Below are 25573 nucleotides of genomic sequence, written 5' to 3'. Positions count from 1 at the left end.
GCATAACAAACAACATAGGAGTAATGCAACTGAGAGTGGTCAATAAATGGAAAACGAGAATGCAGGTGGGTAGTCATAAGCCTCCAGGTGAAGGAAGGCAAGGGAAGGGGCTTAGGAACAGGTAGAGGAAGGTGGGCTGGAATGGGAGGCAAGATTACAAAATCGGGAAAAGAAATGATAACAGTTATGATTTGAAGTCCATGAAAGTGGTCCATTTAGCACAGGGCAGAACACACGAGACAAGTGAGGTGACAGGAGGTACAGCCATATAACACGTAAGCCAGAGACAGTGCTGCCTAAAATGTAACGTGGAGGATGAATTTTCAGAAAATTCTGAATATAAAGCTTCATGTCACATGTGGCTTGCACCCAGGTCTAGTACATGCGTGTGTGTGTGTGTGTGTGTGTGTGTGTGTGTGTGTGTGTGTGTGTGTGTCTGCCCGCCCGCACACACAGGCACATCTGGCTATTCAGAGGAGAGGGAACTTCTCAAACAAGTAAGACATGAGTAGAAACCAACCCCACAAAGAGTGGAGAGGGCCCGTTTCTGTGGACTGTTTCTGCAGGTGCCCTAGGGGACAGTGGAAGGATCTCCCTGGCAGCCGGACAAAAGGACATAGGTGTTTTTACTACTTCATTCCAGGCTGTGTTTAACTGTGTTCCTTCTCAGCTTTTATGCATTTCATCTCATAAGAAGGGTGACTAAGCGTAATGGAATCTTTTTTCTTTTAAAATTTTTTATTATTTTGTGTGTGTGTACCGTCAAATCAGATCTGACTGGTACAGGAGGATATTGCGCCTCCTTCTCCGGCAGAGCATCTGGTGGATTCGAACCGTGTTGGAATCTTGTTTTTTGAATGTGTAGGTTTCACTGTCTAGGAGGCATCTTCTAGACCCAAGACAGAATCAGATGGCCTCTCAGCGAGTTCTTTCTTGCCCAGGGATGTGTTCTGTAATAAGCGTGGGTAGTGGCCAGCAAGCCCTGGCACGTACCTTAGAAGAGACACTTAGATGTTCAGCCTGATGTTTGGGGCACATTCTGAAGCCCATGATGACAGATGCTGCAACACAGACTCATCCTGGAGCGAAAAGAAACTGACTGGAATAATCTGGAAGGCAGTGGAGGAGGCACTGTCCAGGCACAAGCCAACAGGAAGGGAATTGGATGAAGGCTGGCAGCCACCGAGGACAGGAGAACCCCGGGACCCTCAGTTTTGCCAGTGCTGGAGGCAGGCTGCTGCCAGACAAGATCCGCTGGGCACAGACCAGGAAAGGGATGCTCGAGTGAATACCAGGCAAACAGCAGACGAGGAAATCTGCCTCTTTGTGTGTGGAAGAGCTTGTCAAGAAGAAAGATGAGATTGTCCAGGGGGAGAGTTGAGAAAGGCTGTGGCCTCTCAGTGTGGAATCCCTGGGTGTGGGGTACCAGCTAGGGGGTGAAGCAGGAGGGTGCCAGGGAAAGTTGGGCAATGAGTTGGCAGCAAGAGCAGGAAGCAGCCCCTGAGTGAGCCCCTCTGTCCCCTGGCCATGGCCAAAGCCACAAGCCCAGATAATCTTATCTAAACCACAGGGCTGAGATAATCGGCCCCTTGTATGCTCGGAGCAGGGAGTCTGGGTGTTAGGTGTGGTAGGTACTCATTAATAGACAGCTCAGTCCTCCTTCTGGGACTCAGTCACCTGCAGGTCACACTGGCGAGTGCTCCCCTTCTCCACCACCTGGCTCCTCCTCGCCTCCTTTCCCATCACATGAATCTCCACAGGTGCAAAGGATATTCTGGGGCTCCTGTGAGGGGGTTTGCTCTCTGATGGACGGTGTCTCTGTGCGTGGCTCAAAGCAGCCCCTTCCCCAGGGATGCCTCTCAGAGGCAGAAAATCAGCACAGGAGGTGGGCTGGGAGCTTCTGTGTGCTTGAAGTGAGTGTGTGGTTTGACCATCGTCAAGCGCTGTTTACTTATGTATAAAGTGGGAGAAAGGGGAAGACCTGGACTTGAACTGTCACCAAGCTCCTTACTGGTTCCGTGATGCAGTGTCTTAAAGCAGGATTTTTTTTTTTCATTTTTAAAGTATTTTAATTTAGAAATAGAAAAAATCCTGGGGGGAAAAAACCCAAAAAATGTGGTAAATTTTTGCTCCATGAGTTTCCTAAATCCTTGATTGTTCATCAATTCTCACGATAGGGAAAAAACAACAAAAACAAGGCAAACCCCACCCCCTTGCACAAGGAATTCAGCAGGCAACAGTGATGTTATTAATAGGGATATGGATCAATTTCACCAAGAAGCCAATGGAAACCATTATAGCGAATATTCTTGCTGTTTCCATGGCAATCTTCTGACATTCTTTTCTGTCAGGTTTGGGGCATCTTTTTTTTTTTTTTTTAGTAGAAAAAAACCACACGGGGGGACAGGTCTTCCAGGGCGGCAGGAGGTGGCTGTGGGACAGGGCTGTAGAGACAAGGGTGGCCCTACTTGCCGGCCATGAGGGGGTTCCTGAGGACCACGATGACCGAGTCCCCACGCAGGAACATCTTAGAGATGTAGCGGTCCTTGTTGACGGGTTTGGACTTCCTCTTGTCCTTGCCACTCTTGGGGACCTCGGTCCACATCTCTTTCACATTCTCCAGCACCATGTTGCAGTGCCTGTCGAAGGCCTTCATGCGGCCCAGGAGCTTCTTGTTGTTATGACAGTTGATGAGCACTTGTGTGTTGTTCTTGACCGACTGCGTGAGCACGGAGAGTGGGCTCGTGTTAAACTCCTCCTCCTCTCGCTTCTGCAGCTCCTCCGGGGTCACCTCACTCTTCAGCTTGTTGAGGAGGCTCATGGTGCCGGCTGCGGTCTCGAAGCGCTTTTGGGGCATCTTTTAACCAGTCGAGTCGTTCAACAAACTGCATTACCTGACCCATGACTGACCTTATGGCCTCCTCCTCGATCACCAGGGACCTAACGCAGGATTTTTTTAAGAACCCAAATACGGGGCCATTCCCAAGCGAATGGGACAGAGTAACACGCATGAGGTGGATTTGCTTTCCATGGATCTAAGACTGCAGAGCGCTGCCCTCCTATTCAAGGGCCACTCATTTACCACTTCAATTTCCACTTTCTCAGCCAAAATAGAACAAAGAGTTTAGCTGAGTTTTCTTTGAGAAACTTGGTGCTTAAGAAGGAAAACTTACCCCCAAATAACTATGTAGTGATTATCCAAGTGCGGTCTCCATGGATTCCCTTCGATAGCCAACTTCCCTTTTGTTTGTGTTGTTATTCATTGCCATCGCCGTGACCTCAGGTACAACAGAACCAGCTGTTTCCTGGTCCCGTGACTCGCTCACCATTGTTGGGGCGTTTGCGTCCATTGTCGTGGCCACTGTGTATTTTGAGTGCCCTCCAGCCTGGGGCACTTCTTTCAGCCCTGGATCAACGTCTATTGTGAGCCACATAGTTCTCCTTGACTCGCCTTCGGTGACTATGCAGGATAAAGATGAGGCCATTTGCCCCGTTGAAGACGTCCACACAGCCTCAAAAGCCCAGGGGAGGTCTGCCATGAGCTGAGTTTGGGTTCGTTTTCAGAACCAGATCTTCCACCCAGGCACGCTTTCCCTCCTCGTCTGCTTGTTTGGAAGCTCAGCTGAGACTTGTTCAACATCATGGCAGCACACTGACTTCTGCAGGTGGTAGCTGCACGCAAAGGGCCTGGGGCAGGAATTGAACTCGTCTGTGTCTCCTGGCTTGGGGGTGAGAACTCTCACTGAACCGTCAGTGTCTCTCATCAACACATTAGAATTTTTAGAAGTGCTTTGTGGTCAAACGCAATGCCTGAGTGATGCTGGGGACCTCCTGGACGGTATCTCTTGAAGCACAGCTGAAGCTCTGAATCCATAGCCGATGGCTTCTTTGAGGAGAAAGAAGAGGAAGAGGAGGGGAGAAAAGATGGGAAAAGCAATGTGCTGCTGTGTGTGATTGAAGACCCTTTGGTGGTAGAAACATGAAAAGCTCTTGTGAGTTTGAGGTGTTGGAAAGAGGACAATTTTTGGGGGGGGGGCATAAAAGATTTTAATGATGATATTTCTGTCTGCCTGGGAAGCTGAAATAGGCAGCCAGCTGGCTCCAGGCTATACAGATGCTGAGTTTTCTAACCATCACACAGAAGAGGAACTGCTCTCCTGGAGCTCAGATTGGGCGAGGCAGGGGAGACCCTGGAGGACCAGAGCCGGCCTCCTCCTCGTCCTCCTCCTCCTCCTCCTCCTCACTCCATGGCACCTCAGTCATGTGGGGACATGGCTTGAAAGCCACTCTCCCCCACTTACGGATCAAGACCATGAGCTGTCTGTGAGCTGTTTTCTCCAGGCTGCACTCAGGGGCGGGGAAAGTAATGCCCCTAAAACACATGCACTAACTCCACGTGGAAGCATGTTTCCTTCTTCTCTTAGGCTGCTAGGAAGCTCAGAGCCACAATTATAGTTGCACTTTACTTGTGCAATTAGATTATAAACAGATAAAGTTAGCTGGTATTCAGTTTTGTTTTCTAATTTTTTTTTTTAAAATTTTACTATGTTTTGTGTGTGTACCATCAAATCGGATCTGACTGGTACAGGAGGAGATTGCCCCTCCTTCTCCAGCAGAGCATCTGGTGGATTCCAATTGAGTACCTATGGGATTGCAGTGCAGCTTCTTGCCACTAGGCCACCAGAGCTCCCTTTGTTTTCTAGTTTTACCTTGGCTTCATTTTCCTAATGTACCACTATTTGAAATTTTCATGTTCTTACTGTTTGTTTTTTCCTTTGACATCCTGTTGTATTTGGTTTTGAAAGCTGCATCAAACAGTTTGGTGACAAGGCCAGGTGCAAATAGACAATGAGGAGAATCTCACCTCTTCCCCAGCAGCAGCGGCCGATGGGAGGAGCAGCGGGTCTCGCCACTCAGCCTCTGAGAGGCTCTCAGGGAGGGTCTGAGTCAGGCAGCCTTGGGCTTGCGTTTCAGCCCCTCCTCACTCCCCTCCTCGTGGTCGTTCCACTTCTGTGAGCCTTGGTTGTCTTCATCTGTCAAATAGGGACAGCAGTGTTTGTCCTGCTGCACGGTCCTGCTGGAGAAGTGTGCATGGAATCAGACTGTGAAGCACCATGATTCACAGTAAAAACCCCGGCGCCTTCCAGCATTACTGCTGTCTAGGGTCCAGCTTGGGGAGGAGAAGCCATGGCTTCTGCACCTGCAGGGTCCCAGATGCACGCATGTGACATGTGAGCTGACTGGGGAGTGAAGGTACACCAGTGATGGTCAAGAACTGAGGAGAGGATGGAGGAATGGGTCCAGCTAGCTGAGCATGCGTGTGGGAGCAACAGAGACTAGAGTGTGGAAGGCGGCCCTCCCAGCTGGACAAGAAAGGCTGAAATCCACCCCAAGATCCCACCTCTTAGACTTGAGGAAGAGGCGTGAAGGTGGCCTACCTCACAGACCTCGGGGCCTCGGCAGAGTCCACCCTGTTTCTCAGTGTCTTGGAGGGACTCCAGAGGTGGTGGAGGGCATCGCTCCTGTACCTCCACTTTGTGAAAGCCACTCCTCCCATGTGGTCTGGTCCTGATTTCACAGTCTGAGCAAAGACCACAGGCATGAAGGGACAAGCGTTCTCCCAGTGCCAGGTCCAGTGGCAGTCAAGTCAACTCTAGTCATGAGGCTCACGTGTGTCAGAGCAGATTCATGCACCATGAGGGTCACATGTGTCAGAGCTGAGCCGTGAACCATGATGAGGGTCACGTGTGTCAGAGCTGAGCCGTGAACCATGATGAGGGTCACGTGTGTCATATCTGACCCGTGCACCACAGCTTTTTTCAGAAGTAGATCATCATTGTGAGATACTTCTGGGTGGACTTTAACTTCCAGCCTTTAGATTAACAGCTACATGTATTAACGGCTACATTAGGGCCTCTGTTCTTCTAGTTAAAGCCCACAGACGGGCCAGGTGTCTTCTGGAGCTACCACTCGTGTGTGCATGTGCGTACGAGTGTGTGTAAGAGCAGGCTGCCTGCACACACATTGTGCACACACTGACTGGCTGTATAACCAGGAAGGGGAAACGATGTGGAGAATGTATCACACTCAAGCCGCGTGCTCACACAGTGTGCTCACACCGGCTGGCTGTGTAATCACACAGGAGGAACTGGGCAGAGAATGCGTCTCCCTCAGGAACCTGGCTGCGCCTCACAGATGGCTTTGTGGACCCATCACAGTGGTTTCCTCCTTCACTGGCTGCACATAAGGACCCCATTATGGCCACACCTCTCTGCCGCTTTGGGGACATCAGAGGTACGTTTGTTTTCTCTCCTTAGGGCTTGGCCCCACGTTAAATGCCTTTCAGTGCCCTCTGTACATTTCAAACACTTCCTTGATCTCAGAGCTTTTGGAACTGGAGTAGTGTGGTTTTTCTTACCACCCGTCAAGCCCATGACCAAGACTCGCTTGGTGGCTGATGACAAACAAATCCCTCAATTTGACTCCTTGCTTTAAACGAGCTCTTCTGAGTAGAGGGGCCATGGATCCCAGGGCGACCACTCTTCCCTGAACTCATCTGCGACAATCAAGGTCTCTTCATGCTGGTAGATGATGGTTGATCCCTCCCTGTAAAAAAAATCCTCCTCCCTGCCAACACTGGTGAGTGCCTCCCATCCAGACGCCAGTCACGAAGCAGGCCTTCTAGACATTCAAGCCAATACAGTAAGGGGCAAGGGAACCCTCTCTTACCGAAAAGGTTTTTCTTAAACATTCTTTAATAGACTTGTCTTTTGGAGCAGCTTCAGGTGTAGGGGGGAAACTATCATGCAGTGTTCCTACAGATGTGTCCCCTAGCGCCTGCCCTCTGTGCTCTCTGCCTGCTGTTTCTTCTGTGATTAATATTTTGCATCCAAGTGATAGATTGTTACAAGGGGTAACCTAGTATCGAGACATGATTGCTAACTAAAGGACATACTTCACCTTGGGGCTTGATCTTGAGGTGGATAGTCCTGTGGGTTTTGACAAACCCACAATGTCTTGTACACATGATTACAGAATCAGAACAGTCTCATAGTCTCAGACTCCTGTGTGATCCTATCCTTATCCCTCCTCCCCCTCCCTCTTCCCACGCAGCCAATACAGATCTGTTCGCTATCCCTATGCTTTTAACTTTTCTAGGGTGTCATGTTGTTGGGATTATATATAGTATATTGTTGTTATGTGCCCTCGAGTGGTCTGTGACTCATAGCGACCCCATGTACAATAGCCCTAAACCCTGCCCTATTCTGTGCCGATCTCATTATCTCCGACACACTTACCCCCACTACCCCAATCACTGAATCGATCCATCTCATCGTGGGTCTTCCTCCCCTGCGCTGTCTTTCCACCCTCCCAAGCGTGACATTCCTCTCCAAGGAGTGGTCTCTCCTTGCAACATAGCCAAAGTACGTTAGACAAAGCTTTAGAATCCTTGCCTTCAAAGAGCAGCTTGGCTTCACCCTCTCCAGGACAAACCTGTTCATTTTCTTAGCAGTCCATAGTATATTCAATACTCTTCTCCAACACCACAGCTCAAAGGCATCAATTCTCCTTCTATCATCCCTAGTCATTGTCCAGCTCTCTGATGCATAACAAGTGATTGCAAAAACCATGGCATGTATCATGTGCACCTTAGTCTCCAGAATGACATTGTTGCACTTCAGTACTTTAGAGAGGTCTCTAACCACAGACTTTCCCATCACAACACGTCGTTTAATTGCAGTATAGCTTTATAAAGGTGTCATTGCTTAACAGTATGCATCTAAGTTCCCTCTCCTTTTCTGTTACTTTGGGTTGTGATGTGAGTGAAAGTTTACAGAGCAAATTGGTTTTCCATCTGTCAGTATATACGTATCATGTTTTGTGTCATTGATTACAATCCCCACAGTGTAGTGGCACTCTTCCTGCTTCCTCACTGTGTGTACCATTGCCATTTGTTCTCCCCTCCACCCCTCCCAAACCCCTTCCTGTCTTCTTAGCTTCACCTCTGGGAACATTCTGACCTTTTAGCCTATATGACTGATGATCCTAAGGCCTCCATTCCTCCATGGCCTTATTGATCACTTTATAGGCCTATGTAGCTCTGGTGGCCTAGTGGGTAAGGAGTTGCTCTGCTAACTCCCAGGAAGGCTGTTCAAATCCACTAACAGCTCTTCAGGAGAAAGATGGGCAGTATCTTCCCTTTGACCATTCACCAACAAGGAAAGGCAACACTTTGATGGGAGTAAGCACAATGAAGACACACCACTCCAGGAATGGTTCAGAGAATCGATCCAGCTCAATTTTATTGGAGGCTGCAGTGCACTTATATACGAGCAAGTAAACAGGAGACAGGATAGGGTGGGCTTGCAGATGTGGGGCATGCAGATTGGATAGGAGAACCTCAGCCTCGTGCGGACCACTCCCAGCTCATCAGATGTGGCAGCTGTCTTCCCAGGTGGCGAGCTTTCTCAAGCTGGTACAGCCAAACACAGGAGAACTTTCTCTACCCCATTTTAAAGGCCGTTTGGAGGCTTGCACTTATCCAGAGCTAGGTGATCTGTCCTGGCTAGAGGCCCTCCCTTCCTCCCCAACAGTTCACCACCTGTGCATGTCCCCTGGCTTGGCTCTGATAGGCTCTGACTCATAACAGTGAGTTTTGAGTTTGCTTGGTGGCATCAATGTTCTGTCACAGGTACTTAGCTGTTGGAAGGAGACTACCGTTTTTGGGTGTATTCACAGCCTCCATTCGACTAGTCATTCTGGCATTTTTTTATAATTTTTGAGGTTCATTCCACCCTTTTCTCCTATAGTGATCTCTTTCAGAGGAGTCTGGAATGGTAGCCGGGCCTAGTTCTGGCATCAAGGTCATGGATACTGAAGTTCATGTCATCAGTCAGTCCTGTGACTTCTTCACTCTTCTTGGCTCCAGATGGGGAGAGAACACTCATTGCATGTTCAAGTGTATTTGGAGGTGTGACCTTGACTGCAGTCCCCACAATGAAGCAGCATCCTCCCCACTTCCTCCCTGTGTTTACCTTGTCCATGTGTCCTTCTTGTCTGTCTTCTGAGCTTTACCCTTTGATCTCATGTGATTGGTTGACTTGGGGATTGCATCCTTCCCTGGTGTGATTGCTCACCTTATGCAATCCATTGTTTGGCTGAAGGTTGGGCCACAGAGGTGGCTTGAATAGTTAAATTGTGTCTAGAGACACGTCAGGGGTCCCACTGGTCATCATCAGATCGATAAGCTTAGTCTTGTTCTGTGGTTTTTTCATTTTGCTCCACATTTTCCTGCTCTGTCTAGGACCACCTGTTGGACCACCTTTAAATTGTTAGCAGTGGTCAGCAGGCGCCACCTGGCTCCCGTTGACACAGGACAGTGGAGGCTGCTGGCCATGTGGATCATTCATTCCTCAGGCCAATTGTTTCTATGCAGCTTTGATAGATTCTTCCCTCTTTTTTTGCTCCAGAAAGAGGAAAACCAATAGTTGGGCCTGCAGTGGTCACACACATTTTTAAGACCCTGGTTGCTAATCAAGGAGCTCTGGTGACCTGGTGGAAAGAAGCTGTGCTGCAGTCCCAAAGGTATGCAGTTCTAATCCACAAGCTGCTCTGTGAGAGAAGCCTGGACAGTCTCCTCCCGCGTGATTTACGGCCTCTGAAAACCTGCTGGAGGGTCAGCTGTGGGTCAGTTCTGATGCACAGCAAGGCGTCTGCAGTCCTTAAAGCGTCTCTAGGTACTTGTGTCCTCTCATTCCCTCCCCAACCTTCACAGAATGTTTATTTCTGTAGTTAAACATTTCCTTGACTTTGGGGTCCTGCTGTTGTTGTTGTATACCGTAGAGTCAGAACTGACTCATAGCTGACCCTCCAGCAGGTTTTCAGAGGCGGGTGATCGCACGGGAGGAGATGGCCTGGCTTCTTCCTGCAAAGCAGCTGTAGTATCTGAACTGTGTGCCTGTGGGTTGGCTGGGCAATAGAATACCCACCCTTAGGATTGACTGACTTCACTCAGCAACAATGTCCTCCAAGTTCATCCACGATACAATGCGTCTTGTGGTTTGTTTCTTTGTCTTTGAAGCTGTAGAGTTTCCTCTTGTGTGTGTGTTCCCGGCTTGTTTATCAGGCCCCACTGATGAGCACGTAGATTGTTTCCATCATTTTGTGAATAATGCTGTCGTGAACCTGGGTGTGCATATCTCTGTTCATGTCACATCTCTTGTTTCTGTAGGACGTGCGTGTAGTGAGGAGAGAGACTGTTGGATCAAGTGATGTTTCTATTTCCAGCTCTTTAAGGGAATGGCGTACCATGGTTGTGCCACTTGCCAGGCCCATTGGCACTCTGTGAGGGTTCCAGCCTCTCCACCCCTTCACGGTCTTTGTCGTCCCCTTGATCCACAGCTCTGGTAATGCTGCAGACCCTCTCCTGCCGATTGGCTGCGCAGCCTGATACAGACTTTGCCATCAGTACCTTTCTCTTGAGTGAGGACTGTGCTGCGGCTGCTCACGTTGCCTGATTCCCTCGTAGACCCTGAACCTTCTTGCATCTTCAGGACTAGAACACTTGTTCCTTGTGGCCTCTTCATTTCACGGGGCTCCTGCCGTACATTCAGTCTGCCGTATCGTGGATTATTGGTGGCTCAGTCAGTTGTTCAGGTCTGTCTATGTTGCACTCATTCTTGTGACATCGTTGGTTCTTTGCCCATCCTTCCCTCTGTGCCATTCCCTGTCATGAGAACAAGTGTTGAATGAGGAGGGATGGAGAAGTGACCTCTGGGTACATTCCGAGCCATTACTAGACCGCTGTGGGGCATGGGGCTTCTGCTACAAGGACTGAATCCTGTTTCTTACATAATAAGGAATCACAAGGACCAGCGAATGCCACGCTTTGGCAGCAACTTGAATGAAACATAAGTCCTTACGAAGTTAATCCAGTTGGTTGTTCTGGTGGCCTAGTGGCAAGAAGCTGCACTCCAATCCCCAAAGGCACATGGTTTGAGTCTACCAGCTGCTCCCCAGGAGGAGGATGGGCACTCTCCTCCTGTGCAATTAACTGCCTCTGAAAACCCACCAGAGGGCCAGTTATGGGTCAGTTTTGACTTGATGGTACACAACAGTAACAACAACAGCAGAGCTCATCTGTGCTCTAGGTGGGTGGTCGATAGGCGCTTGCCGTCAGGTATATTTCCATTCCCGGTGGCCTGGTGTCACAGAGCAGGGCTGCCACACCGGTGTCCAGGCTGCCATCTCTCTCAGGTGCCTCCTGGGTCTCTGATGCATGATTGGCTGCAGTGGTTGAGGGGCATCAGGAGGACAAGGGTTCGAGCTGCTCTGAGTGGTTCTTTCTGCAGAAAGGTCCAAGGAAAGACAATAAAGGGGCCACATTATCCTGATAAGAGTTTCTTTTGGATGTCAACCAGCTTCCTTGTTCTCATTCTTTGTTCCTCAAGCAAATTATTAGCGTACAATTTAGCCTTTGAGTAGATGAGTCTTGGAACCAAAGTGTGCTCTTATTGGAAATGAATGGGTTGGCCTCCCAGCTTGCCAGTTGGTGACGTGCTAGGGTTACTGCACTGAGCCAGCTTCCTAGAGCCTGATGGCCTTTGAGTGACTTCAACTTGAGAGGCCGCAATGCTAGGAGAGGTCTTTCCTGGGACAGCCACCCCCTCCCAGCCCCGAAGCTTCACTCCCTACTTCCTTCACTTTATCCCTGGGACTTCATGCTTGGGATTTATTTGTGCAATTTCTAGTAACCTCCTTGCTGAGGGAGCACACTGAACTTTGCCACCAACCCCACACCCCAGCCTTGCATGTCGTAGTGAGAGAGAGAGGAAAGGAGAAGAGGGGAGGGGAGGGGAGAGAAGAGGAGAGGAGGGGAGAGAGGAGAGGAGAGGAGGGGAGAGAGGAGAGGAGAGGAGGGGAGAGAGGAGAGGAGAAGAGAATCTAGAGGGTGCGGCTGGTGGTGGAGATCTGAGGCTCTTGGGGTTCTGAATCCAGGGACGATAGAAATGTGGGAAGCAGAGAGCAACTATAGAGGGAACAGCTTCCCTCTCGTTATTTTGCCGTCTTGAGAGTGGCTGGGCTGGAAGCTACTGGGATCACTTACTCCTAACCACACTAGTCTAGAATAAAGACGTAAGATCCCCTCGGTCAGATGGCAACAGTGCTGAGGGAGAAGGCCAGGCCAGGAAGAGGCTGGTGTCATGGAGGAAAGGTCTACACTTCACTGGGGGGTGACCAGGGAAGGCCGCACTGAAGAGAAGGCGTGTTGGAAGAAAATCTGAGAGAGCGAGGGATCAAGGCTGCAGATACTTGAGGAGGCCTCTGGGCAGAAGAACCAGCGGGTGCAGAGACCCGGAGTCTGGACCATCATTACAGAGGACAAGGTGCAGAGAGGCCACGAAGGCTGTGTGTGTGTGTATGTGTGTGTGTGTGTGTGTGTGTGTGTGAGTGTGTGAGAGACAGAGAGAGAAACATGGTGAAGACATTCCCTGCTGCTTTGAAAAAGATGAAGGAGAGAAAGGGATGAGATTGGATTTTGCTTGTTTGGGGTCCAGGCTGCCTTTGTTGTCGAGAAGGCCGTATGGTTAGTTGCATTATATGCTAAAGAGTCTCTGGCCGTGTGTCAGCCTCCTGCTTGCTGTCCTGGGAGGCTTCTCCTGGGACTCAGTTTGTGCATCTTTGGCCTGTAGGTCACTTCCTGGTCTGGGCTTCATGTTGGTGACCCAAGAAGGCATGGCAGGGTGGCTTCAACAGGCAGTACCTGCTGAGCATTTTCTACCTGGACACAGCGGCTGCCCAGGAAAGGCTTGATCCTCAGGGCCCAGCAGGCTCCGGGAGGCAGGGGTCCTTGGTTGGAGTGGCCGGATCCCTAAGGCTGAAGCCAGCTGACATCATGGACAGACGCCATTATGGACACAAAGCCCGATAGCAATTATGATGTTAACGGTGAATGACAATTGGGCTGCACTTTCCTCATAAAGAAACAAGCCTGGATGTAGACTTTGGGGTCAACCTGACACCTCAGACTGAGCTATGTACACTGGGATTTCTGGACCTGGTGGCTGGAAGTGAACACTGGCTGCCAAGAGACCAGAGTTCCTGGCCCTTGTCACAGGCCTCACACCCTTGTCTTTCCCAAGTCACAGAGCTCCTTGCCTCAGCAGGCAGAGGGTCCCTGCGTCTCCTCCTCTCTTCTCCACACTGTGATGGGCCTCTGAGAAAAGAGATCTAAGCTGAGGCAGCTGTCTGCTGTGGGGAGTCCATGTGGGACCCTAGGCATCAGAGCAGGGCCCCCTCACTCAGGGTGAGTCCTAGCACTGAGGAATCCTGCTGGCTTTCCCCACTGTTGTTTTGTGTCCTGTGTTTGTTCTCTGATGGGACATTTCCAGCTTTGCCCAGAGGCCACCTCAGGGTTTGGATTTGGGAAGAGAATGGAGGAGGCAGGAAGGAGGAAGAGCTGGGTGAGTGGCAGGGGGCACCACCCACCCTGCCAGGCTAGTTCTGCTGATCAGTGAATCAGCAGCTGTTTGAAGAGAGGCATCTTGCAGGTACAGAACACACACCCACACACACCCCTCAGCTTTGTGTGGCCTGGGCTCCAGGTCACAGTGACAAAGTAAAGGTCACAGTTAAGCAAGGTACACAAATTTTGCGGCATCGCGGTGCATAGAAACGTGACGTTTACACTGTGCTGTGGACTATTTAAGTGTATGGTAGTACGTTGTACGTGGTGGTGTACTGTGGAGTCGGAACTGAATCACAGCTGACCCTCTAGCGAGTTTTCAGAGGCAGTTTAATGACGTGGGAGGAGATTGTGATTGTGTAGTGAAAATGTTTGCAATGTTGTGAGAATTATCAGATTGTGACAGAGACACGAAGTAAATGCATTCTTTGGGGAAAATGGTACCTTTAGTCTTGCTCAGGGCAGAATTGTTTCAAACCTTCAATCTGTTTAAAAAAAAAAAGGCAGTGTTTTCCAATCACTGTAAAGTAAGACACAGTCAAACGAGGTGGGCAGCCAGTGGCTGCAGCAGTGAGGGTTAGGATGGCGCAGAAGGGCAGGTCTGGAGTTGCTGTCCACAGAGGGCCTGTGAGTTGGAGCTGACTGGATGGCACTTAGCCCCAGTAATAGCAACGTGCTTGTGCAAAGGCCCTGAGGCTGGACCATCTGTAGGCGAGGGAGAAGGATAGAAGGCTGGGAGCCTTGTGTGGGGTCTTTCACGTCGTGATTCTACTGACACATTTTATGTTTTGGGAATTCCCAAAACTTCCAGTTTAGAAAAGGGTCGTGCTAATGCGGGTCCCGTCAGGTGTTTCCCCCTTGGTGCCTTTGCCTCCAGTGCTGGGGTTTGAGTCTGGTCCTCCTTTTGTAGGTGTCAGGTGCAGGCTGGAGTGGCTTTGGGATCGTGTGTGCCTGGGGCCCACATAGCCAAGTCTCTCAGCTTTAATGGGCTCTGTCTTCCTGTTGTTCGTGGTGGGAGCTTTTGGTAACTGTGGCCTTCTTCTCAGATGAGCTCTTTGTTTTTAAAAATAGTTTTGTATGTGTACCATCAAATCAGATCTGACTGGTACAAGAGGAGATTTCCCCTCCTTCTCCAGCAGAGTATCTGGTGGATTCGAACCATATGCCTCTGGGATTGCAGTGCAGCTTCTTGCAACTAGGCCACCAGAGCTCCCTTTCAGATGAGCTCTTTAAGATGCTTATGACCATGGGCAAGATAAGGAGGGGTCCTCTGAACCCGGAGCAGTGTCTGTGGGAGAGTCCCCCACAAGCTCTATCTCTGTATAAGAAGGGGTCTTCTCTGGATAAGAACCTCATGAACTCCAGATAAGATCTTTAGACGAGGTGATGTTCCTGGGATGCAGTTCGGACACCTAGACCTTGATTGAAAGAAGGTCATGGACTTTTTGCATCTGTCCAGAAGGCCCCAAACCTTCTTACTCCAACAGCTTCACCACAGAGGCTCTCTCAGGCTGGCAATGAAATGACAGCTAGGCTTTCCCTCTTCCTCCTTCCCCGTGTCCCCTAAACAAGAGCCCACAATGTCTTGTCTTCACATCTTCCTGTTAACCCCGGTGGGGAGCTGGGGAACCCAAACCACAGACATAGGGAAGTCCTGTGACAGTGACTCTTCAGAGGGTCTCAGCTGGTTTTCTGGAAGGATGTTCCTGCCTGGAGCTGAGATGCACATGGCGCTCGTTCTTTGGGCTGCTGCCCCTGGCCTCTGGTGGTCACACAGGTGGGAACCTCTTCCTCCCGGCTGCTTACGAGTTCCTCTCACTCTCATTTGCCTGGCCACCTCCTCATCCTATTTTAAGACCCCATTTGGGTGTCATTGACTCTGAGAAGCTGCCTCTGCCACCCAAGTCAGATTTATCTCCTGTCTGTTTCCACAGAGAGTTTTATTAAAACCGCCGTGTGATGTGAGAGCAGTGGTGGCTCAGTGGTAGAGTTACCAGCTTCCACGTGCGGGACCCTGGCTTGACTCCTGGTTCGTGTACCTCAAGTGCAGCCATTACTCATCTGTCTGTGGAGGTTGACATGCTGTTAGGATTCTGAGCAGGTTTCAGTGGTTGAGCTTCTAGTTTTAGCTTCTAGGCTAAGATGGGCTGGGAGGAAAGACGTGACAATGAATGCCCCAAAATTAACCAATGAAAAAGTCTGGATGACAGCAGGTTAATTCTGTTCTGCATGAGATCACCTTGGGCTAACTTGAGGGTAGTTAACACAACAATGCCATACTCTAGCTGACCCCATGCAGCGCTGCCTCCAGGGCTAAGCAGTATACTACTTTAGAAGAAGGCTGGTTCTAGCCCCTCTGCCGGCTGGGTGTTAATAGCCTGGTGATCGTCTCTCCCTGTTGTGATCAGACAGAAATTACTAATCTATGCCTGGTGTTCCCATGTAGCTTGATCCAGTCTCACAATCATTTTCCGCCCAGCTCTTCAGGAACCAAGAGACTGGATGGAACACGCTTGGAGAGGAATCCATTGTGAGGCTCTGGTTTCAGGGCCTTCCTCCTTCTCTTTTCACTGCAGCATTTGTAAGAGAATTAGAAACACCAAGCCTATAAAGAGGAACTTGGGAACAACAGAAGAACTGTAGGATTAAATAATACATCAGAGTGTTCAAGTAACCTTCGTGTGGTGAAGGCAGATGCTGAAGTCCAACCCTAAACTCTGCTTGGTGACTGACAGAGACAAGGGCTTAAGGACGCCTTCCGGAAAGAAGTGTTGAGCAGGTGAACAGTGTGTGATGAAGAAGTCAAAGTCAGGAAGCTCCTCGAAGTTCAGGATCAGAGACAAGTCCCACATAGAAATCTGCTCCCAGATTTCCCACCTACAGGAAACCAGTCACTGGAAGTGTTTTCACTACGATAACAACAGGCAACCTCCCTGGGTGCATTGTCGGGGTGGGGGTGGGGGGCGCTTAGCAGAGCTTGGTGACAAAGATGTTGTGGTTGTTATGTGCCATTGAGTCTGAACCAGCTCACCCTCCAGCGGGTTTTCAGAGGCAGTAATCACAAGGGAGGAGATTGCCCATCTTTCTCCCGCAGAGCGGCTGGCGGATTTGAACCGCATGCCTTTGGGATAGCTGTGCAGCTCCTAACCACTAGGTCCCCCTCCCCACTGGGCCCCCCTCCCCACTGGGCCCCCCTCCCCACTAGGCCCCCTCCCCACTAGGCCCCACTCCCCACTAGGCCACCCTCACAGGCCGCCCTCCCCCCTAGGCCACCCTCCCCGCTAGGCCACCAGAGCTCCCTGGTGATGAAGACAGGAATCCCAGAGGGTGTAGTAGCATCTTGATAATAAACCTCTGGGAAAGGATGATGTGTGAAGGGGGCAGACACTAGAGCACAAGCTTGATGTGTTTGTCTAGTGTTGCACAGCGTGAACGTCAAGGGCAAACTAAAGCCATGTCAAGGGGCTGGAGGTAGTTCACTGGAGGCAGCATGCTTTTCAGTTCCTGGTTATGAAATTAGCATGAGAACCAGAAGACAGTGACCAAAGGCCATGCTCTGGGCCACGGTCCTCAGGGCCCCGTCTCGAGCCTTCTGTTAGCTAATCTCGACCTCACCACTGTCCTCCTCATTCCTCCCAAGGCCGGGCCAAGCACAACAGCATGAGGGTGTCCTGCCAGCACAAACTCCAGCGATGCTGTTCTCTTTGGCACCCTGGGCTGTATTTGCCCAGCAGCCCACATCCTGTTCTGAACTATGGAGAGATGTCCAACAAATTCAGTCAAATTCTTCAAGATTAAAACCTAGTCCAAACTGAGGGAGCCCTTGGGAGCCTCTGGGGCTCTCCTAGGAGGAAGTTTGACATCATATCAGCCAGGTCAGTGCTTTTGCAGTTGGGGAGTTGCCAGGTGGTTGATATGGCAATCAATCAAACACACCTGTTCCCACAGATTAGCAACTGACCGGTAGCAAAGTTCCTCACTGCCTTTCTATTGATTTATTGCAGCAATAAGAATAAACCATCCCAGAGGCCATGCCCCTTTTCTTCTAGGAGCCTATAAAGGCCACGATACTTTTATTCCAATTGAGAAGAACCCAGCAAAATGGGGCTCTCCACGGTCATCCTGGGACTGTGTCTCTTCTGGAGCCCAGTTCTACTTAAAGGTATTAACGTTGAACTATCATCTTCCCTGATTTCACTCCTGCAAACCCAGTCGTGGCAAAGTATATTTGATTCCCTGCTCTAGATTGTTCATCTTAAGGCAAATTCTGTGTCAAGGGGGAATAGATTTTGTGGTCATTGCCATGGCTTTCAAGTACTTAGAAGGAATGTCTCTGCTTTCTTTTTTTACCAGCTGAGAAATGCAAGTGATGGCATTCAGAACAAACCAGTTATGATGCCAGCATTGTCTGTGATCGTGAGAGTAATGAGATGATTCATGGGCCGTGGAGAATGTCTGCAGATAAGGATATTGTCTATGTTATCAGGAGGCCCTCAAGCTCGGTCGTGACTGGTTAGGGACACAGCTTGTGCACTGTGGCAGTGAACAGAAAAAACTCCCTCTGTAAATGCTGGCTGCACCTTTTCCCTCTGCAGGCATGTCTGCTTGAAGAACTAATATTGACCCAGCAAAATTAGATTTAGACACAGAGAGCAGACAGATGGCTGATCCAAGTCTGTGCCTGTCACTCCAAGTTCGTGCCTGTCACCTGAGACAGAAGGCTTGGTGCTGGGTGACTCAGTCAGGTCTGTTTGTTCTTTGAATGTTCAGGTATAGGGAACAGTGACACGAAGAAGCCTTAGGCATCTCCATGGCCTTTTCATTTCAAGGTCATTTTCCCGAGAGTCTAGTCAAGAGGGTGGTTTTGGATTTTCATGTTTTGTCCTTTATATTGATGGCAAGTACTTTCCCAGTTTGTCTTCTGTGCTTTTTAAAAAATAGGTTTGTTTCTTTGTGATTTGAACAAAAGTTTGCAAATATTAATTCTTCATTCAATCCTTCATGTTTTGTTTTATAACATTAACTATAGTCAATATAATTACTCACAATGTCTGATCAACCCCTTATTATATATTTCTTTTTTCTTCACCCAACTTTATAATTGTTTATTATATGTTTATTAATTTTTACTCCCTTCTACCTCTCTTCTTATCCATGATAGTAACTATTCAGGAATGATTCTATTTGTGTGTAAAGTTTTCCTTAGCTTTTTATATTTGTTGTTGCTAGATGCCATTGAGTCAAGTACAACTCATTGAAACTCTGTGAACAACAGATCTAAACCCTGTCCTTTCCTGTGCCAACCTCACAATCTCTGACACACCTGAGCCCATTGCTGCAGTTGCTGTGTCAATCCACCTGGTTGAGGGTCTTCCTCTCCTTTACCATCATCCAGCATTCCAAACATGAATAGTGAACCTATAATTATCCTTTTGTTACCAACTTAAGTCATTCAGCAACATTTCCTTCCTATTCATCTATGTTATGGAGTGTTTTCCAAATTCTCATCCTTTTCACCGCTGTATAATATTCCTTTTTGTGAATGTACCACACTTTCTTTAACCATTCACCCCTTGACTTATAGTTGGGTTCTTTCCATCTCTTTGCTATTGTAAATAACTCTGCAATAAACGTGGGGGTGTGCACCTCAGTTCATGTCCTGGCCCTTGTTTTCTCAGGATGTATACCTAGAAGTGAACCTTCTCGATCATGTTGTTTAACTTTTAATTTTTTTTGTTACACAAATATCTTTTAACTGTTTATGTCATTGAATTTACAGCTGCTTTCCTTTGAGAGTTCATCTACTGAAAATCTGGAAATGTCTTACACCAATCAGATTGGTATTTAACTAGTTTCTTACTGTTTGTTTTTTAGCCTTGACTTCTGTAGCTCTGAGAATTGCTTTTTTTCCTCATTTGAAGTAAGGATCTCATTATTCCCTGTGTCTTCCTCTTTGTATCCGTGCAATATGCTTGGTTTCCTGCATCTGTAAAGGTTTTTTGAATACCCCAACCCCACTGCTGTCAAGCTGATTCTGACTCTCATTGGTCCTGTAGGACAAAGTAGAACTGGCCTACGGTGTTTCCAAGGCTGTTATCGTTTGAGAAGCAGACTGACCCTGCTCTCTCCTCTGAAGCAGCGTGTGGGTTCAAACCAGTGACCTTTTAGTTAGTAGCTAAGCCTGGACATTTGCCTTGTGCCTATAAGAAATGCTCATTGTGTTGCGTTAAATCTGAGGGGCAGGTTAGGAATCTTTTGAGGTGTCTGTCCACACCCTGCTGCCACCCCCCCCGCAGTCAACTGTGCTGGTTCCACGGTGGCTTCTGGGTCGATTTTCCTCTGGGTGAAGTACACACCTAATTTTGCTTTTATTCCTTCACAGCCTTCCATTCAGGTTTTTTTCCTGCATCTGGTAACTTCTTCAAAAATGCTGAAAAAAAAAAAACAAAACAAAACCAAAAAACACCCAAAAACCCTACATTGGCTTAAAATTTATTTTGTTCCTAAAATTTTTGTGTGTGTGTGTCTTATACAAAAACTCCAAACCCAGACTTGCTGCTGTTGAGTTGATTCAGACACAAGGCAAGCCTCTATCAGGTCCATGGCTCCGAACCTTTATGAGGAGCTCTGGGTGGCCTAGGGGTATGAATTTGCACTGCCTACCCCAAGGCGTGAGGTTCAAATCCACAAGTGGCTCTGAGGAAGAAAGATAGGCAGTGTCTTCTTGAGAGTTTTAAGGCTTCTAAAAGCCTGCTGCAAGGGGAGCTCTTGGTTGGTTCTGACCCAATGGCACACAACAACAATTTCAACAACAGATCTTTAAGGGAGAAGATTACCCATTTAGCCAATAGAGCACCTGATGGATTTGAACTGACAACCTCTCAGTTAGCATCCTGGTATGTTATGCACCAGGATACCAATTGTCTTAATGGACATTAGTGAGTGGTGGGAGGGCATGGTGTGAACAATTAGTGACCTCTAACTGAGAAGTCAGAGGTACAAATCTGCCCAGAGGCACCTTGGACAAAGGGCCTGTCGAGATCAGGAAAACCAGCCTCTGAGATCTGTGAGGGGTGCAGGTCTGCTCTGACATGCAGTCAATGTGATCTGAAGTCAGTGTGATCACATCTGACAAAGCTGCATGAAGGGTGAGTTCTGTCCCTTCGAGAAACACAAAAGACAAAGGCACATCTTTGCAGGGACAGGTAACCATGGGCCATGTGGTGGCATGACGTTCTTCCTTAAGTATATCTGTCCTCTGGTCCTGGGCTGGGGGAGCAGGAATCCTAGGTCAGAAATGAGGTGCACAGCTGGGGTGCAGACATTTCCTATGTTTATGATCTCTGTTGAGAGAACGCTCTGACTCTGCGTAGGGTGGTCTCAGTCTCTGCCTTGCATAGCCTGTCCCCTCACGGATGCTCTGTAAGGGTTCTCTGGGAGATGCTCAGCTCTCTGAACCTTGACCCCTGCTCCTAGAAGAACCTGCACTTCAACAAAACCTGAGAAGCTTCCTCAGATTGCCTGTGTGTCTTGCATTCCTAGAAGAAAAATAAAGGACACAGTGAAAATAACTCGACTAAAATATTAGTGAGAATTCAAGCTAAGCAAATGTTTTTTTGCATCAAATAAATTTTGGGGTCCAAATACCATGAAAGGGGAGAAAGTATCACCAGTCGCCAAATATCTTTTCAGGAAAAATGAGCCAGACTGTTGCTGCAAAGTACCCTAAGATTAGGGTTTCTTAACTTCATTCAACAATGAAAACCAAAAAAGTTAGGTAACAGTGCTAGTGTCTGTAGGCTTTTACCACTTGGAATGGTGATGCAATGATTTTGGGCAGTGCAATAAGAGAACTCAAGGATGATGGTTTGACAATTTCCAGTTTCTTTCAGGAGGTAGACTGACTACTTTTCCATTTTCTTCTTCATAACATTTCTCTTTTTAAAGAATAGTTACTAATTGATGAATGATAATGAAACAGCCCATTAGGTAGTGAATGAGCAGTACAACTCTACACTTGGGAAAAGGAAGTCAGTAAGAGCTTGGATTGAAAAAAGAATCCAGTGAATTCATATGATGATTGTGAGATTGAATGTCTTTTCTTCTATTTTAAAATTAATATGTATTTGCTGTTCTTTGCAAGATCTCTGAGAATATATAAAAGTCATACAATATTGAGCCTTAAAAGTAGTGGACTTGCTTAAGCAATAAATTAAGAAAGTGAAAATGAGTCCAGTAAGTATTTTTAAATGAAAGAAAATTTTTATATTGGTTAGCTTTCAAAGTTCATATACATTGTTTCATATTATCCTTCATTCGCATGATGTTTCATATAATCATTCCCATTTATTATGTTTTATAAAATTAATCAAACTATGCCAACCATTGGTCGCCCTGTCTTCCAGGTTCTGGCTGGATCTTGCCCGTTTCTTTTACCCACCTCTCTTTCCACCCATCAACTTGTGCAACACTATGATTTCTCCCTGCCCACCCTCACCCCTCTGCTCCTACCCTCCTCACTTTGGTTCCTTTACTAGTTATCTATTTCTTCCATAATGGTCTTACACAGTATTTGTCTTTATGAGACTGAGTTCACTCAGCATAGTGCTCTCCAGTCCCTCCAAGTAATGTAGCAATTTTCAAAATCATTGTTTCTGAGCGCCACGTAGTCTTCTGTTGTGAGAATGTACCACAATTTCTCAATCCATTTGATCATAGTTGGATATTTGGGCTGTTTTCCATACTCTTGCGATGGTGAATAATGCTGCTATGAACATTGGTGTACAAACCTCTATTTGCATCTGAGTTCTAATTTTCTTTAGATCTTGGGATATAGTCCAAGCAGTGTAATAGCTGGGTCATATGGAATTTTTGTGTTCAGCTTTTTGAGGAAGTGTCAAACTACCCTCCATGTAAATGTTGTACCATTTTACAATCCCACCAACAGTGTGTAAGAGTTCCTATTTCTCCACATCCTCTCCAACATTTATTACTTGCTGCCTTCTTAAACTTTGTTGCTGCTACTGGGGTGAGATGGTATGTCACTGTGGTTTTGATTTGCATCTCTCTTATTGCCAATGACTTTGAGTATTCCTTTGTGTGTTTTTTGGCCATTTGAATGTCTTCCTCTATGAAAGGTCTTTCCATGTCTTTTGCCCATTTTGTAATTGTGTTATCAGTCTTTGTCTTCTGGAGGCCTTGTAGGATCTTGTAAACTTTTGTTATGAGACCCTTGTCTGGGATGGTATTGCCATATGTTTTCCCCCCAGTTAGTAGCTTTTTTTTTTTCATGCTGTGGGGAAAAAAATTGGATGCATACAGGAATTTAACTTTAGAAAGTCCCATTTGTCAGTTTTATCCTCTCCTGGTTGTGTGTTTCTGGCTGTATTTGTCAGCCTTTTTAAAGGACAGGCTAGGCCTTCCAAGCTTGATCCCACTTTGTCTTTTATGGTCTTCATGGTTTTGAGCTTTACCCTTAGGTCTCTGACCCACCTTGAGTTGATTTCTGTGTATGGTGAGGTGTGCACCCTGCTTCTGTTCTCTGCAGGTGGTAGTCCAGTGGTCTTGATGACGTGCTGAATGGGAGAGCATGTGAATAGCTTTTACTTGACCTCACTGGAGGTGCAAGCCCAGAGTTCTTGATATTTCCGTGTGTGTCAGGATAGATGGGACATTTTCCGGGGCGTGGATCTGAAGGAACAGGATAGCTACCAGAATATTTGCTTTCTTCAAGGGTCTTCGATTGATTGTATTCTGTGCTGACTTTGTCCCACGTTTGGATTCCACTCCTTACCCAGCACCCTTGACAACACCTTAAACCTCCTTCTGTTGTTCAGCCCTTGTTTTTTGAACATAGAATTCTATCCTGGAGCTCTAAACTGCAGCATTATAAGACCCACCGAAGAGACACGTATGTTATCATGCCTGAAATTACTGAACTCCAGTATCCAACCCACTTGCTGTAAGTCTGTGAAATCCAGTTTTAATGAAAATGCTGGAGCCACAGAGCCCAAGATTGAGTCACAGCGCCCCCTGGCAAAGGTGTCAGGTAAAGCGCAAGCCAATTTCTGTGTTATCCTCAGGTGCCCTGGAGTTTGCCCCAGTGCATAGCAGCCTCATGTGACATAGAAAATAATGTCTTAAAAAGGGAAACTTTTCTAAGATGAATTTCCTTTCTTTCTAGCTCAGTACACGGCACTGACTACAGAACAAGGTAAGACCTGTTTTACTTACTTTTCCATTGGAGTGTTGATCCCTGGGTGATTAGCTTGGTTCCTGTTGGTGTTTCATTGAGGGTTTGAGTACAGACACCTGACCTCCAGGGTGGAGGAGGGACAAGGTGAGAGAGGTAGATGTCAGACCTCTGGCATGTCCCTGGTGCACATTCAGCTAATTCCATCCGTCTTCCTTCTTCTCTCTGCCTCTCTGTCACTCAGGGGATGACATTAGTGTGAACTTGGTGTTGAAAGAGATGGGTCATTATGGTGGGGGGAGGAGGACAAAGTAAGTGCTTCCCCTCACTGGTAGCAACAGTTGTCTTGATGGTAACTTACATTTATTAAGTACACACCAAAGGCCCTGCCAATGAAACACAAGCTCCCTCCACAGAGTTCACCGCTGCTCACTATTTGTGTGTGGAGGTGGGAGTCTGTTTGAGCTGGAATTCAGCTGAGTTCAGAAATGCCAAGACTATACTTTCTTTTCTTTCTCACATGCCTGGCTTTTGCTGTCAGCCTGCTTTCGGCAAAACACAGCAGTTATTTTCTGCCCTCAGATTAGAGTTCGTATATCCTTACCTAACTCGCAGGTCCCACGAGGGCTCTGAGCAGCCTCTGGGTCAACAGTCACTTACTCCTGAACCATCTCCGCCTGGTGTGATGGGCCTCAGATGATTTCTTCATGTTTGCTAAGACTCCAGAGAAGCATGGGAACACTACCCTTGTTGGCCCTCAGGCCATGCATCTTTCCGGTTAGACGAAACATCAGAGCAGAGGTGAAACACGGGGAGCACTTCCTATTCTGCCTTCTCCTCGTGTGGATTGCTGCTGTCAGCTCCTCCCTGAGTCCTTGGATACATCTTGTGTCTTCCTAAGAAACTGGGTCCGCGTCTAAGTTCTGCTCTCAACTCTGCTCCCTTCAGAGTCTGTCACACAAGGGCCAAGGTTTCCATAGCCACACGCTTGTGAGCACTACGGTTTTAGTCATACAGGCTTTCATCATTGCTGACTTGCACTGGAGCAGTCATGCCCAGAGCCCACTGGGTGATCATGAGAGTCAGATGAAAACATACGAGCCGGTGGAAGGGCTCGTTGGGAACAGCCCTCCATCGCCCTCCATCGCTTTAGCGGGATGACCTGCACCTTTTTATCTCCTCTTTCAGATACAGCAGTGAGCAGAGACCCAATTACAGTGGGAACAGGTAGGTTCCCCATCGTCATCATCCTGACCACTACGTCACTGCATCATCGGGTGGAGTTTAGAGAATGGTAGGGGCTAGAAACACTAGTATCAGATGTCCTCCCTGAAACCTCTCAGAGCGTAGTGTGGCTAGGCAGCCGAGGCAGTGTCCATAGGCGAGGAGTCGTCCAGTGTCTCCCCATCCCCCTCAATGTCTTCTCCAAGGAAGGAGTGGGAGGTGCCCTGTTTCAGGAGAGGTGGCACTCTCAGGCTACGTGGTCTCCCTGATGGGACACACATGCAGGCTGACCTGGTCATCATGGCTCTGAGGCTGCAATGCCTGGTGGGAGGAGAGTGCATTCATCTTCCATTGGGACCAGTGAGTAGGACATGGAGGGAGCGGAGGAACTGACCTTATCCTGGGTGAAAGGCTCCATTCTCCGTGGGGAACTGGCATGGGCATCACACATACATACGTAAGGCAGGTGAGGAACAGAGATGTTGCCCTTCAGTGCAGAGTTCCTGGGCCTCAAGAAGAGACGGAATCACTGTCGGTATTCATAAGAAGACTTGAATATGCATGACCAATCTGTTGCTATTGGGAAGCACTCTTGTTTGTGTACAAACTCTAAGGCATTGACATTTAAAACAGAATCTAACAAGAAATCCTTGCATCACCTCTTAGGGACATTTTCAAGTTTGGAGCTAATG

General features: G+C 48.0%; 1 protein-coding gene and 1 pseudogene across 1 annotated transcript in view; one reads left to right on the top strand and one right to left on the bottom strand.

Moving 5' to 3' along the window:
• Positions 1-2464: 2464 nt before the first annotated feature.
• LOC102853238 lies at positions 2465-2857 on the bottom strand (annotated as a pseudogene).
• A 3400-nt stretch (positions 2858-6257) lies between these two features.
• DMBT1 (deleted in malignant brain tumors 1) overlaps positions 6258-25573 on the top strand; it is an 86831-nt gene continuing 67515 nt past the window's right edge. Inside the window, 1 exon segment of the mRNA XM_006903735.1 lies at positions 6258-6294. Within this exon segment, the coding sequence (XP_006903797.1) occupies positions 6258-6294 (37 nt within the window).

The sequence above is a fragment of the Elephantulus edwardii genome, unplaced genomic scaffold (genome assembly GCF_000299155.1).
Source record: "Elephantulus edwardii isolate Elephantulus edwardi_28Jun2011 unplaced genomic scaffold, EleEdw1.0 scaffold00006, whole genome shotgun sequence".
Lineage (NCBI taxonomy): Eukaryota > Metazoa > Chordata > Mammalia > Macroscelidea > Macroscelididae > Elephantulus > Elephantulus edwardii.
Note: the sequence above shows the minus strand (reverse complement) of the source record. Positions and strands in the feature narration are given on the sequence as shown.